At 41.9% G+C, this 15,545-nt stretch overlaps 1 protein-coding gene across 5 annotated transcripts in view; it reads right to left on the bottom strand.

Annotated features, from left to right (window-relative positions):
* Positions 1-15,545, bottom strand: part of pdzd2 (PDZ domain containing 2) — a 365,301-nt gene that overhangs the window by 27,043 nt on the left and 322,713 nt on the right. For all 5 annotated transcript variants that reach the window (XM_067984873.1, XM_067984884.1, XM_067984901.1 and 2 more), the window contains 2 exons: positions 13,331-13,475; positions 2,281-6,112 (listed from right to left, as the gene is read on the bottom strand). In XM_067984873.1, coding sequence (XP_067840974.1) covers positions 2,281-6,112; positions 13,331-13,475 — 3,977 coding nt within the window. The remainder of the gene's footprint in view (positions 1-2,280; positions 6,113-13,330; positions 13,476-15,545) is intronic.

Below are 15,545 nucleotides of genomic sequence, written 5' to 3'. Positions count from 1 at the left end.
TAAGCAAAATCAAAGTGACTACCCAAAGTCTCATTTACATATATAGATATTAAAAATAGATGGGATGATTTTCATGTACTTGCATTAGTCATTTCTAAATTGTTAAGAACTGGTGAAAATCTCATCAGAATGGTAACATGCTAACAGCATTGACATTATTATTCACAGCTCCAAGTGTAGTGTTAGAAGTGTGCAGGGAAGTAGCTTAGTGGTAGAACTGCAAAATTGAGTTTAAGTGAAATTTAAATCATGCAGACAATTAAAGGGAAATGGAAGAATACGGAGCAAAAATCCTTATAGACTTTGCAAAAGTTCAAAAAGTATTTCAACCTATTGGCAGTCTTTGCTATGTCCAAAGGAACAGAGGGCTAAGAAGTTACAGGCAAAAACAAAAAAAATCTTGCATTTATTTAGAGCTTTTTACAATCTTTAGGATGCGCTTTACAGAAAATGAAGTACTTTTGAAATGTGGTCATTTTTGTAATGTAGGCAAATGTAACAGCCAATTTGTGCACAGCAAAGACCCACAAATAACAATGACCAGATAATCTGTTTTAGTGATGTTAATTGAGGGATAAATTTGGCCAGGACACTGGGAGAACTCCCCAGCTTTCTTTGAATAGTGCCATGGGATCTTTTAAATCCCACCTGAGAGGACAGATGGGGCGTCATTTTAGCATCTCAACTGATAGATAACACATCTGACAATGCATGGTGCTGCATGAGGTGTTATGCGGAGGGTGGCCTTGTTTACCAATTCCACATCACCATCCCCATAGGTCAACATTAAAGAATAGCTGGAAGGAGGTGGAGGCAGGGTTGAGGCCACAGCTGGCCAGAACTATTGTTGGTTGTGCCGGTCCTCTGCTGTATGATAGCTGCAGGTATCCTAGCTGCTATCTAAAACCTGGATCTTGTGACGACAGTTCCCCATGGTTGTTGCCAGGTGGGTTTAACAATGTCAAGGCACATATGTTTGATGGTATCTTGCTGGGTACAGCCCATCAGGTTATGCTAACTTTTGATCACCTTGACATACTTTCTTTCATGCAGTGCCACTAAAAGCATGACATACTGTGATTGGAGTGCTTCTCAGGAAGTTATGTGCAAGTTATGCTTGCACATAGCACATATTTCTTATATGTAACACTTTTCCATCATCACACTTAGTTGATAACACCTCTATTTATTATACATTAAATTTGGTAGGTGGGGAGTGCATTTCATTAAAAACTCATTATAGGTATCTGCAGTACCCATTACTTCTGTAAGTGGCACTGTGATAGTTATTTGCAATGTTAAGGGTATCACACTATGTGACACACGATAGCGGCTATTCCATAGTGAGAATATATCACTCTGTGATTGTGAATTCTGGCCATTAGGTTCACACAAATAGACTGAATCACTTCTGCCTGAAACTGTTACTATGTTACTAAATTCCGCCTGCATCTGATCCTCTAGCAACCATGGACTGCCACTATGTATGGGTATGATTACAATTACTTTAAAAGTGCACAGGGTCCTCCAGGTTTTGAACAATATGTGCATACAGACACACAAAATATCTTCTATGCTTCAGCAAGTAAATGAAGTAGCTGGCGTGGTATTCAGACATACAGATCAAGAAGCATGTGCAATCGATGGTATGTGCTGAGTTACCTGAGCTCAGCTGCAGTGGTTCCAGGTACATTACAATTAGCTTTTGTTCGGGTTAGTGAGGAGAAAGATCACCAAGGGTTTCCGCTTCTAATTGCTATTTAGAGACCCCTGCTGAAAATGCACGTGAGTATAATTCCAGGTGAGCCCAGGCAAAGCACTCATTCTGTGCAACTGTAATCCAGAGCCCTCAGGAGAGAAAGGGAAAATACTTTAAAAATCTTCTTTAGGCTAGTTGTAGATTACATTTGTTTACTATTTTTGGTAAAATAATATAATGTGGGAAACAGTGATTTATAATTACCTGTACATTTTGCTAAAAATAGCCAATAGTGGCAATTATACCCTAAGGTTTTCAAGGCCTGGTCTCCCTATGAGCTTTGATAGGTTTGGACCAGGTTGACCTAAGGCTAACCATCTCAATGGAGTTAATTCAATATCTTGTAGTAAAAGGGCCTCTAGAGAGTCGTAAAGTATTATTTGAATAATTTGCGCATATTGTCCTTTTAGACATTTGTCGGCTCTTGATATTTAGAGGTTAATGAAGTGTTACACACCTTCTGCACTTTGAAATCAATGTAATTGTCCGGGTATTTAGCTTCATTCATTATTGTTACTAACCTGACAGACCAACTTCTGCATTTGTTTTCATGCAAATTCTCACTATTTGTCAGCTCGTCATCAGACCAAGAATCCAGTGTTCCAGTGCTGCTTTTCCAAGAGCTTTTTGATCTTAAATTAGAAATTCCAGATCTATATATTTTCACTAAACCTGACCCATTGGTAGCAGAGGAGATGCCAGAGGAAACATTTGTAAGGCTTTCAGCAGCAGGACCAATAGACCTTCTTGGCTTGACTTCCAGTTCAGTTTTAAAACTTTGGGCCATAGGATCAGTAGAATAATCACTGCACAGTTTGTCAAGGTCTGGCATGCTTAGTGCTCTCAGTTCCCGTAGCTTGGAGCGAGACAAAGAATTTGGTCGATGGCAGACTGATGATCTACTTTTACTATTGTTAACCTTGCATGAAGTAAAATCCTGCTCATGAGGCCTTTCACTGCTGGAATCACATTCCTTGGTCTTTTTAAGCTCCTCGGTGTTGTTCTCAGAAGGATTTGTTTCAAAGCTTAGCAAAGCCAAGCTAGATGGAGACTTTTCTAATTGCGGTGATGGAAAGGCAACTTCAGAGCTCCCTTCAGTATAAGAGCTCAAACTACGTCTCAATGCACGCGATGTATCAAAGTCTCGAACAGATGAAATATTGGACGTCATCAGAGGTATTGCACTCCCCGATATTCGCCTTCCTATTGCTGGCTTGGTAGAAGAGCTTGCATTGCAAGTGACGAAGGATGAATCTAGAAACTGTGTGTCTATTTTCCTGATTACAGGTTTGTCAAAACTAGCTAGGCTCTCAAAAGACTTGATTCTCTGTCTGACAGAAAAGGAAGAGCCACCCTCTGGTGGACAATTCAGTTCATTTGTAAAACTTCCCATATGTGACTTGTCCTTGTCCCTTTGAAAGAAGATAAAATCAGTGCTGGAGTGTTTTTCTTCACTCAAAGATTTCCTTAAGATTCCAATTGCCTCCATTTTTGGTTGAACACTATCTATACTTTTAACAGTGGTGTGTAATTGTAATGTGTCAAATGATTTTACCTCTCTCTCCAGTAACAGTTTTTGTCTTTGAGAAGAAGCTTTGATTGCATGGTCAGACGGATTCTTATCAACCTGTGTATCATCACTACTCAGATGTTCTGGTTCCTGCTCTAATCTCACAGGAGGCTTTGGGGCTATCTTTGGTTTCTGGGCATTATCATGTGTTATAGAGGATTTGGTTGACTTGTGGTCTAAAAGTACTGAAGGAATAGCCATGCTATTAACTTCTTTCCGCTCCAAAAAAGGTGAAGTTAGTTTTAATTCTATAAAGCTACGTTGAGTTGCCATGCATTCTTGATCATCTTCATGCAGTGAAGTTGAAGAGAGTACAAGAGAATCTTTTAATGGTTTAGATCCTGTGGGTGGCAAATGCTCATCTGGCTGTGCTTTTTGTAATGGTTTCTGCCCTATTTTCTGTACATCTTGGGACAATTTTTCCCAGCTTTTATTGACCATGCTAGCAATCTCACAGAATTCCAATTCTGTAGGAGGTGTGGAACGCAGTTCAGTAGATCTTTCACCAGACACTGTTGTAATGTTCTCTTCACTTCCATAAGTTTCTGATTCTCCAAAAGACCTACGAGAATTTTTAATCCATGCACTTTTCCTGATATCTTTGTGCATTTCTTTTGGTGGTTCTTCTTTTAGTTTTTGATCCAGAGTTATCTGTAGTTCTGCCTCTTCTTTCTGGTCTTTAGATTCTTCTTTCACCACTTGTTTTTGCCTTTCATTGCTCAAATCCACTTTCTCAGTGACATTAGGTGACTTTGTTTCACCTTTATTTTTCTGCCTTGTTTGGAGTCTGATGTCTGCTGCTAATTGCATTGAAAGCTGTTCTCCTGAAGAATGTGCAGGAACTTTACTGATTTCTTTCTCTTGCTTCATTTCAGATTTATTTTTCTCAGCTTGTTTGTTTGTTTTTAAATTACATATTAATGATGCCCTTTTAGTGAAGAGCTTTGATGCCAGATTATCAAAAACTGGTGACTTTTCTGAACATTTCTGCAATGACTCTGTTTTTTTGGATCCATCAGACTTTGTTGCATTCTTCTCACAGGTTTCTGAATGTGATTTATTTTTACTTTTAATGCTGAGCCCCTTTAGTCTTGGTGTAGAATAGAACCTCTGGGTTTTGTCCTGAAACTTAGATCTAGTGCACATTTGGGATGCCACTCCACTTTCACTTTGCCCTTTAAATTGTGTGCAGGATTTCACATTTTGTGCTCCCAAAGATTGTTTGGACTGATTAACGGCATGTCTTTGTGGCTGGGGACTAGAACTCTTTACAGTACCTGACAAAGCCAGTCTTTCCTTTTTGATATGAGTCATGGATGAGGCTAAATTCTGAGCACCCAGGTTAGACTTATCTGTAGCAGGTAGTCTAGGCTTGGGCACTGGATGCTGGGATGGAAGGCTTGTTTTTGTAATTTCTGCTTTCTTGGTTTGCTTCAAGGCATCTAATGATGAATACAAATCATGGTCTGCTCTGCTCGATTCCAAAAAAGACTCTGACTGAAGTCTTGACGCAGAAAGGGCAGAAACACTGTGACGTTCTAACTTTTCACCAAATTCCCTGGCAATTTCTCCTATACAATGGCCTTTGTCTGACTCTTGGTTATGAGAAGTCATAACTGTGCCTTCCACAGTATGATTTTTATTCGTTGGCAGATCCTCCTTGGAAGACGTATCAAATCCCAGAATTTTGATTTGTGAATCGTTTACATCCATAGTAGGAAGTATACTTGTGCTTTCAATTTTGGTCTGTTCAGAGGGCCTACCATTAACAGAATTTGGCAGTGGGCCCTGTTCAGCAATCTCTGTTCTATCCTTATCAAAAGTAGAAGGCAGTGAGGAAGAGATTAAACTATCCTCATTTTTATTGCATGAAGAGGATGGATTTAAATTTGACTTTGCAACTAGTGAAATTGTCTCTTGACTTGATTCTGGTGCAAGCTCAGTCATTAACAAACCGCTTTTATGATTCAGATTTGTTGGACGGTGTACAAATTGTCCCTCAACATGCTGTGATGTAGTTTGATCACTAGGCTGGTAGCAGATTTCAACCTCTTCAATATCTGAATCTACAACACTAAGGCTTTCACATTGACTGAAACCAACATCTCGAGGCAAAACCACTCCCACTTTATTGCAAGATAATTGAGGGCTCTCAGAAGATTCAGTCTCTGAATCAGAATCCACTGCAGCAGCATACATGGATTGTTGCTTAGTATTTTCCTTGATGTCTGTTAAACTCAATGGCTTTTCCTCCTTCTCAGTGCTTAAATTTCTGGAGTAGTTAGTCAGGCAGGTTTTGTTCACTGAAAATACTTTGCCTGTGTTGACTGAATTCAGAACAGAAAAGTCAAGAACTTCCTGTTTGATGTCTGTTGAAGAATCACCTTTACTACTTACGTCACTTGTGTTGTTGATAGCTTTTATTGAATGAGCAGCAATTTCACCTTGGTTCCATTCTGAATTCAGAGGCGAAGCATCTGTAATTTCTTCCTCAGCAGAATTTAGCTCATTGACGACATCATCAATGTCTGTAACCGGATTGTCACATTTGTTACTGTGCAGTAAGGTATTGTAAGAATCCTGCGACACCTCTGAGTTCTTCTCCACAGGGTCTTCAGTTGGTTTTCTCTGGGTCTGCATTTCCATGTTTGTAGTTCTGTTCTGCAGAAAGTCCTCAATCTTTTCCTCACTGCTTTCTTTGGCAAGTAAGGTCTTATCAGGTTCTATGTGGAAATTTAGATCTGTTGAAGATGACGAGATGATACTGGATAGTCTGTCTACAGCTGTGGAAAAGAAATATACGTTAGAGAATATTGTCATGCTTCAAATCTATATATATGGAATCATATTATGCCAATCTGAAATGGTCACTGCTGGAAATGGAGCATAAACCGTACCTCAGATTGCACTAGCCCTGCCCTCCCTACAGTTGGTGCTGGAAGAAGAAGAAAATTACAGTTGGTAGAAACGCATTTTCTGAGCTACCAGAAATTAAAATCTTTATAAATACTTTGACAAGTCAGTTTTTAAAAAACAAAATCCTTAAATCTGTTGCTAATTGTCATGCAAATAATATATCGGCAGTATTTTCACATTGAAATTTTTTCTTTGTAATGTTGGCAGGCACGACTAATTGTATAATATCCCGATATCAGATTTGGGGTTTGGTCTCTTGGTAAACTTCCAGACAATAAATTTCATTCACCCCTGAGCAACTGATTTAAGCTTAAATATTTTCCAGATAAAGGCAATTTCCACCACTAATATGGTGCAATAAAATTGGAATGGTAATAAAGGTCCTCCGATTGCAAATCCCATGAGATAACCATTAAGTGTTGGAAGTTGAGGGCAACAGTCTCTCCTCATGCGTCAGTTTATGGAATGTTTATATGGATGAACCCTGAACTTTGGTATCGCTTGTACAGTTTACTGGTTAACACAATATGGACATATCACCATTCAAAGTGAAACTGGGTATACACATTTTGCTGTCCATGTCCAGTCCAAAAAAATCCACCTATATGGAACCAAACTCTGCTCCTGTATCACTTAATTTTGTACACTTTTTCCCCTCTCAAAAAGGCAGTCACACACTGGGGTATACTTGACCAGTACTGAGAGCACTCCAGTACCTTATTCAAGTGGCCTGGTCAATCTTCATACCAGACATTAGACCCCGGGTTGGGGGAGGCCTTCAATACTACCCTCACTTGACAGTAGATATTCCAGTCCTGGTACAAAGTCTTCAGGACCATTACATGGCATGCACTGGGAGTGTCATTTTTATATTAAAAGCTAAACTTCACCAGATATTGCAAGATCAAATGATTTAGATAAAAATATAAATCCCCCTGTGAGGATCACACCTTGTACAGGGAGTTGCTTAATGAAGGAGGGGTGGTGGAAAATTGTGCACGATGGAGAGAGCTTCTGCATTTAAAACAATTAACAGTTTTTGTAAAGGCTGTGTGGAGGAGGGGAGGAGTATCCAGAAAAAAAGAGTGAAGACAAAAGGGGGACACAAAACAGAATCTGTTGGCAAATGATGGAGTAGCATAACACCTAGCCCTGTTTGAAAGCAGTGGATGTTCTGCTGAATGAGGTGGTGTGAGGAGGGTTGCCCGATTTGGCAATGCAGGATACCATCCCCGGAGGATGATAATGCATCATGCCTGACAGGAGATAGTGGCCAGACTGAACAGGCTTCTTCTGCACCAATTCCAAGGTCCCACTATGTACAGGACTTGGGGGAACAGATGTGGGAGAAGATACTGCAATTTAAGGAATCTGGCAAGAAAGGGCTGTAAAAGGTAGACCGCCCAAGACTGTATGCCACAAGGTGTTGTCTGCCTGTTCCATGTTCAATGATCACTTATGCCAAGTCTTCATATAACCGTTAAGCTCTTTCATTGTATCTCATGCATTTCCATACCTCAGGTTGCATTCAAGCTGCAAGTTACAGTTAAAAATCTTGCCACACTCATCTTCCAAGGTCTTAACACATCAAAACACTATTGTAACACAACCTACTGCATGATGCATGGCCATTTACTGACACCCAGGCTGGGCTGCATGGGAACATGGAACATGCCTTTGTAGGTGATGCTTCAACTCCGCTTGTACAATAAAATTGCACAAAATCTCAAGCCAATAGACCCAAACGGGAGGGGAGCTCAGAAATAATAGATCCTTGATTCATTTGGAGGTGACTGCCCTGGACAATGTGGCATATAAGAGCATAGAGCAAATGGGGAGAGGTGAAGCCGCAGGCCGTACCAAGATCAGGCCTAGTAACATCCTTCTGTTATGTCTTCTTCCCATCTCACTCACAGGAGAGAAGGGCTATAGGGATAGGGCGGGAAAGCGGAGTTGAGGTAAAAGATCAGCCATGATCTCATTGAATGGCGGAGCTGGCTCGAGGGGCCATATGGCCTATTCCTGTTTCTATTTCTTATGTTCTTAGGATAAACACAACCATACAAACATCACACACAGTATCTTGCATTCCGAGCTCTGTTTGAAGTTGTGCCATAACTCCAGCTTTTTAACATTTGTTCCTTTTCTGTCATTGTGTAGGTCTGGAAAAACAGCCGACAGCCCCAGAACTAGATAGCAACACACAATACCCTGCCTTACACTCAGTAAAGTTAACAAGCACTAGCTGATTTTTTTTTATTCGTTCATGGGATGTGGGCGTCGCTGGCAAGGCCAGCATTTATTGCCCATCCCTAATTGCCCTTGAGAAGGTGATGGTGAGCCGCCGCCTTGAACCGCTGCAGTCCGTGTGGTGAAGGTTCTCCCACGGTGTTTTAGGAAGGGAGTTCCAGGATTTTGACCCAGCGACGATGAAGGAACGGCGATATATTTCCAAGTCGGGATGGTGTGTGACTTGGAGGAGAGCATGTGCCTGCTACTCTTGTCCTTCTAGGTGGTTGAGGTCGCGGGTTTGGGAGGTGCTGTCGAAGAAGCCTTGGCGAGTTGCTGCAGTGCATCCTGTGGATGGTACACACTGCAGCCACAGTGCGCCGGTGGTGAAGGGAGTGAATGTTTAGGGTGGTGGATGGGGTGCCAATCAAGCGGGCTGCTTTGTCCTGGATGGTGTCGAGCTTCTTGAGTGTTGTTGGAGCTGCACTCATCCAGGCAAGTGGAGAGTATTCCATCACACTCCTGACTTGTGCCTTGTAGATGGTGGAAAGGCTTTGGGGAGTCAGGAGTTGAGTCACTCGCCACAGAATACCCAGCCTCTAACCTGCTCTTGTAGCCACAGTATTTATATGGCTGGTCCAGTTAAGTTTCTGCCTCGGGATACAAAGTATGTGCATTTATATGCACTATGTTGCTGATTGTGATAAGGATTTACAAAACTGACCCTGGTGGCTGCTGGGAGCACAGAAAGACTTGGTGAAATTATAACACTATAACACTGGATGAAGTCATTATCACAAAAAAAATCAGAGTGGACATTTTCCCTAATGGTGTAACAGTAAACTAACACCCTGGAACATAACGCATCAGTGCAGTAATTTCCCATAACATGATGCATCAGTACTCTAATAATCCTGTGCTATCAGATCACCTCATCACTTTCCTTTGGTACATTATTCCAAATGGGCTTTATTACGCAGTACCATGAAAGCACTTGGCCAAAGAGCATTGCAGTGACAGGTGCTCCGATGCACTATACCATTGGGAGGACTTTATTTCATTACCACAATTCTAACATGGTCAGTTCCTGGTCTCACTTATGTCATTAGGGGAATCTGCACACAAACTCAAAATGAATAATTCATCTCCCAAGTTTGCGTAAGAAATTGACACTCTGATTTGGTAATAAAGAGCAAGCTTGCATCTAAATAGTGCCTTTCCTGACCTCAGAACGTGCCAAAGTATTTCACAGCCAATGAAGTACTTTTCGTAGTGTAGTCACTGTTATAATGTAGGTAAATCCGGCAGCCAACTTGTGCACAGTGAGATGCCACAAACAGCAATGAGATAAATGACTACATAATCCGTTTTATTGATGTTGGTTGAGGGTCAAATGCTGACCAGGACACCAGGAGAACTCCCCTGTCCGTCTTCGAATAGTGCCATAGGATCTTTTATGTCCACCTGAGAGAGTAGACGGGACCTCAGTTTAACATCTCACCCAAAGGACGGCACCTCCGACATTGCAGCACTCCCTCAGTGTTGCACTGAAGTGCCAGTCTGGATTACGTGCTCAAGTCTCTGGAGTAGGACTTGAACCCACAACCTTCTGATTCAGAGGTGAGAGTGCTACCACTGAGCTACAGCTAACACCTAGTCATATACCAGTACACCAATTTTCTCTCCTTCTCTCTTTTGCTATGACAGAGTTAGGAATTGTAAACAATTTTACATCGTTCACCTGACGAAGGAGGAAGCCTCCGAAAGCTTGTGAATTTAAAATAAAATTGCTGGACTATAACTTGGTGTTGTAAAATTGTTTACAATTGTCAACCCCAGTCCATCACCGGCATCTCCACATCAGAGTTAGGAATGGCTGCGGAAAGTAGTGGAAGTGTGAACCCGCATCTTATGATTTCACAGCACATTCTGTTAGCGCTCTAACTATTTGTGCCACAGTCAGCAGGTTCCATTGGTTTACATTGCAACTCTGATCACAAAGCACTTAAATTAGTAACTTAATGGCTTAATTCAGAAGCTCTGCAGTAATCTTAAAGCCCTCTTTTTTCTTCCCCCTTGCCTTATCTGCAGTGCAGCACTACCCATCCATGTGGGTGGATGAGAGTCTGGCTCAATGTCCTCTGCCAATGCGCTCTGTAATAGCATAAGACCGACCAGGGTTAATTTGCTCTCCTCACCCCCATATAGAAGAAACAAATATCCCAAACAAATAACAAATATCCTTGATTTGACTGGGGTCTAGTCGCTCCAAGACACAGATGATGGAACACTAATCCTGCCATCAGGCTGCCTAACAAAATGATTTGACGATTATTACTATGTAGGAATGTGCAGGACCGAAAAGGACCACTGCAGTCCATCTGGCTAGTCCCAGTGTCTAAGAACTATATCTTACGATACCGGGAATCCCCGACAAACATCCTACCGTTAGATAAGACAAATCCAGATATATTCAGATCTGAGCACATTGCGGAAATGATGGACTTAATTGGAACCTAGAACATCTGTAATTACTCGGTGTGACAAGTACATGACAAAATAATTTAACTATATAGCAAGTTACTAGAGCCCCGATTTTAACTTGGGTGAGTGTCAGGCTGATGTGAGGCCCGAGCTATTTTAACTCTTGAGCCTCATTTCACTATACCAGGCCCGACTCTCACTTGAACCCGGAGTCACTGACAACAGGCCAGCAGGCAGGAATCAGGCGAGTGCAGCAGGAGGCCAGTAATGGGGAAGGACTTTGGGCACACAAGGAAATATTTTTTTAAAATTACTTAGCTTTTCGGCCCTCTTCTGGGCCTGTGCTCCTTCATGCCAGGTTTCCGCAGTGAGGCTGGCACCAGACGCCGACCTCGCAACACAAAGTTAAAATAGGGTTGTGGTCTGATTGACGTCATCAGACCCTGAATTTTGCATTATAATGAGGCCCTTGCCTGCTTGCTGCAATGGCCTCAAAAGCCTCTCGAAACCCGGGAGTTAAAATACCAGCTGGTGTGACTGTGGTGTTAAGTTGGAAAGCAAGACACTATTCCATTTTAACCCCCGCATGCCCCATTTATCCGATAATTAGCAGTCACTTGGATAAGTGTGGATTGATTAGGGAAAGCCAGCATGGATTTGTTAAAGGCAAATCGTGTTTAACTAACTTGATAGAGGTTTTTGATGAGGTAACAGAGAGGGCAGATGAAGGCAATGCAGTTGATGTGGTGTATATGGACTTTCAAAAGGCGTTTGATAAAATGCCGCATGATAGGCTTGTCATCAAGATTGAAGCCCATGGAATAAAGGGGGCAGTAGCAGCATGGATACAAAATTGGCTAAGTAACAGGAAGCAGAGAGTAGTGGTGAACGGTTGTTTCTCGGATTGGAAGGAGGTGTACAGTGGTGTTCCCCAGGGGTCGGTACCAGGACCACTGCTTTTCTTGATAACAATTAATGACTTGGGTGTACAGAGCACAATTTCCAAATTTACAGATGATACAAAACTTGGAAGTGTAGTGAATAGTGAGGGGGATAGTAATAGACTTCAAGAGGACATAGACAGGCTGGTGGCATGGGCGGACATGTGGCAGATGAAATTTAACACAGAAAGATGCAAAGTAATACATTTCGGTAGGAAGAATGAGGAGAGGCAATATAAACTAGAGGGCACAATTCTAAAAGGGGTACAGGAACAGAGAGATCTGGGAGTATATGTCCACAAATCGTTGAAAGTGGCACAGCAGGTTGAGAAATTGGTTTAAAAAGCATACGGGATATTGGGCTTTATAAATAGAGGCATAGAGTATAAAAGCAAGGAAGTTATGATGAACCTTTATAAAACACTGGTTCGGCCACAACTGGAGTATTGTGTCCACTTCTGGGCACTGCACTTTAGGAAAGATGTGAAGGCCTTAAGAGTGGGTGCAGAAAAGATTTACGAGAATGATTCCAGGGATGAGGGACTTTAGTTATGTGGATAGACTGAAGAAGCTGGGGTTGTTCTCTGTGGAACAGAGAAGGTTGAGAGGAGATTTGATAGAGGTATTTAAAATCATGAAGAGTCTAGACAGAATAGATAGAGAGAAACTGTTCTATTGGTGGAAGGGTCAAGAACCAGAGGACAGAGATTTAAGATGATTGGCAAAAGAACCAAAGGCGACATGAGGAACAACTTTTTTATGCAGCGAGTGGTTATATTCTGGAATGCACTGCCCAAGGGGGTGGTGGAGGCAGATTCAATTATGGCTTTCAAAAGGGAACTGGATTGCTCTTGCTTAGAGCCAGCACGGGCTCAATGGGCCAAATGGCCTCCTCTGTGCTGTAACCTTTCTATGATTCTTTGATTCTATTTCTTGCAACATAGCAACACAAAAAATAGAGAGAGAGAAAATAAATTTAGTGATCCTGGTTAGAGGTGAGAGAAGGTTCATTTAACAAAGACCAGCATTTTCCTCAATCTACTCGGAGTGAGAAAGTGAAAGAGAGAGAGAAAGATAGATCGCAGCAGACATTAGTTATCGCGCTATTCTGGTTTTAGATGCATGCCGGATGGCAGATAATTCCAGAATTAATTGATATTCTAAAATTTGTTGGCAAATCTTTTGACAACACAAAGCTTTTCAGCAAAACATCAACTGCACGCAAACAGGCTAGAACATTGACTTTACCATTTATTGACTGGATTTAAACAGGTCAACAAAGTAACTGGAATGCATAATGTCCTTGCTTCATGCACATTTTTTGGTTTGTTTGTATGCATTTTTTGATGAAGACAGTTTCTCTTTCAGGACAAAATCATTTTTCACAATCATAAACACAATCTTTGGAGCAAAACCAAACTCTTTGCTTACCTGATATTGGTTTCCGTATATCTAATGTGATGGAGGATGGGAGCTCGTGCATAAAGTTACAGGTCTCTTGGTAAGACATACTGCAGACTGGCGTGCTATTAATCAAGACAATCTCATCTCCAGGACCAAGCTTTCCCTTAGATTCCTAGCAAAAGTAATGTCTAAATTATGAATGTGTTACTGGGGTGTCTCGTTACAATTGGGCAAAGTGTAAAGTCTAAGTGTTCAACAGTAAGACATAAATACAGACTGCTTGCTATAGAAACTCAAACGTCACAAGTTCAAAGTACATCTTTCATACCATGTCTCAGATACACCAATGATTTGGCTGAGATTTTCGGCTGATGTGTGTCACGCTGGGTTTACTGGCCGCAGGTGATACTTGCCTTTTGCAACAGCAAACATAACATTTAAATATGGAAATGTAGGTTCTCCTTATGGGTCAGTGGGTAAATACTATTTGACAGGTGCACTGCTGTGGCATACTGTTCAAGAAGGTCCCAGGTTCGATCCCTAGACAACTTACCTGATTTCAGCGAAGGCAGCAGTGAGGGGAAGTAAAACTGGCCTCCATGTCTCAGGCTAACTGAGGAGGAGTGGGAAACAGCCAGAGTTCCCTTTTCTGATTGTCATCCAGTTAACTCCACCGGAAAGTGCTGGATATTGGGTGAGCACAGGATCGGGCTCAGCTGTGGTGCCCTCCTCTCTCCCCCTCAAATAGCCTGCCAACAACTCCCTGTTTAGGCTCACACATGAAGAAAGGCCACTCAAGTGAGATACCGGAGGGTTTCCATTGCTGTGGAATCATACCCCACTAAGGGGTCAATCCCTTCAGAAGAGGGCAGAAAATAGAGAGAAAAAAACTTTCCAGATCATACACAAAAGCACTTATTTGTGTAAGGGCCCCATGTTCACATTCTTAAGTCTAAGGGCTACAAGCTTGTGCATACCTCGTGCACAATTGGTCTTATCATCCATGGCCAAACTTGGCTGAACCACATCAAATATTACTATATTTGCCTCTCCATGGTCAAATCCTCCCAAGAAAAATCTGTGTCTCATTTTCTCTATGATAAACCAGATCCTCCAATCACCTTCCGTCGTCCTATCCACCCTTACATTTAACACCAGCGCAAGGACCTCATGGATTCCTTTGTCTCAAAGACTGAGATCATCCATGAAACTGCCTCAGGTGGCACTTCCCCCTCCTCCCTCTATCCCACTGCCAACCACTTGCTAAACTATCAGTCATCCTAATTCCAAATCCCTCTCACTTTGCAGCTTCTCTCCCATTTCCCCTCTCTGCCCTCTTCATGCTCATCTCTTCTATGAGACCCTCAGCCTTCTTCCTTAATCCCCTCTCCGCCCAATTCCAGTCCACTTAAACTATCTTTTTTGGCCCCAAGGCTTGCCAAAATTGTTGGGCTCTCTCCTTTCAAAAACTATCATCGTCACCCTCTTCAAAAAGTCCAGCCTTGACCCAAATTTGCAGGGAAATTACAGAGAGGTGCAAGAACTATACAGTAGTGATAATGGGGGACTTCAACTATCCTAATATAGACTGGGATTGCAATAGTGTAAAGGGTAAAGAGGGGGAGGAATTTCTGACGTGCGTTCAGGAGAACTTCCTTGATCAGTATGTTTCCGGCCCAATGACGAAGGAGACATTGCTGGATTTAGTTCTGGGGAATTAAGTGAGTCAAGTGGAGCAAGTGTCAGTCGGGGAACATTTAGGGAACAGTGCATAGTATCATAAGGTTTAAATTAGTTATGGAAAAGGACAGGGAGCAATCTAGAGTAAAAATACTTAATTGGAGGAGGGCCAATTTCAGTGGGTTGAGAATGGATCTGGCCCGGGTAAATTGTAATCAAAGATTGGCAGGCCAAACTATAATCGTACAATGGGCGGCCTTTAAAGGGGAGATGGTTCGGGTACAGTCTAGGTACATTCCCACGAGGGGGAAAGGTAGGACAACCAAAGCCAGAGCGCCCTGGATGATGAATGAGATAGAAAGTAAGATGAAGCAGAAAAAGAGGGTGTATGACAGATGTCAGGTTGATAATACAAGTGAGAACCAGGCTGAATATAGGAAGTATGGAGGAGAAGTGAAAAAGGAAATAAGAGGGGCAAAGAAAGAGTATGAGAATAGATTGGTGGCTAACATAAAAGGGAATCCATAAGTCTTCTATAGGCATATAAATAGTGTAAAGCGTG

This window comes from Heptranchias perlo, chromosome 1 (assembly GCF_035084215.1).
Source record: "Heptranchias perlo isolate sHepPer1 chromosome 1, sHepPer1.hap1, whole genome shotgun sequence".
NCBI classification, from domain to species: Eukaryota; Metazoa; Chordata; class Chondrichthyes; order Hexanchiformes; family Hexanchidae; genus Heptranchias; species Heptranchias perlo.
Note: the sequence above shows the minus strand (reverse complement) of the source record. Positions and strands in the feature narration are given on the sequence as shown.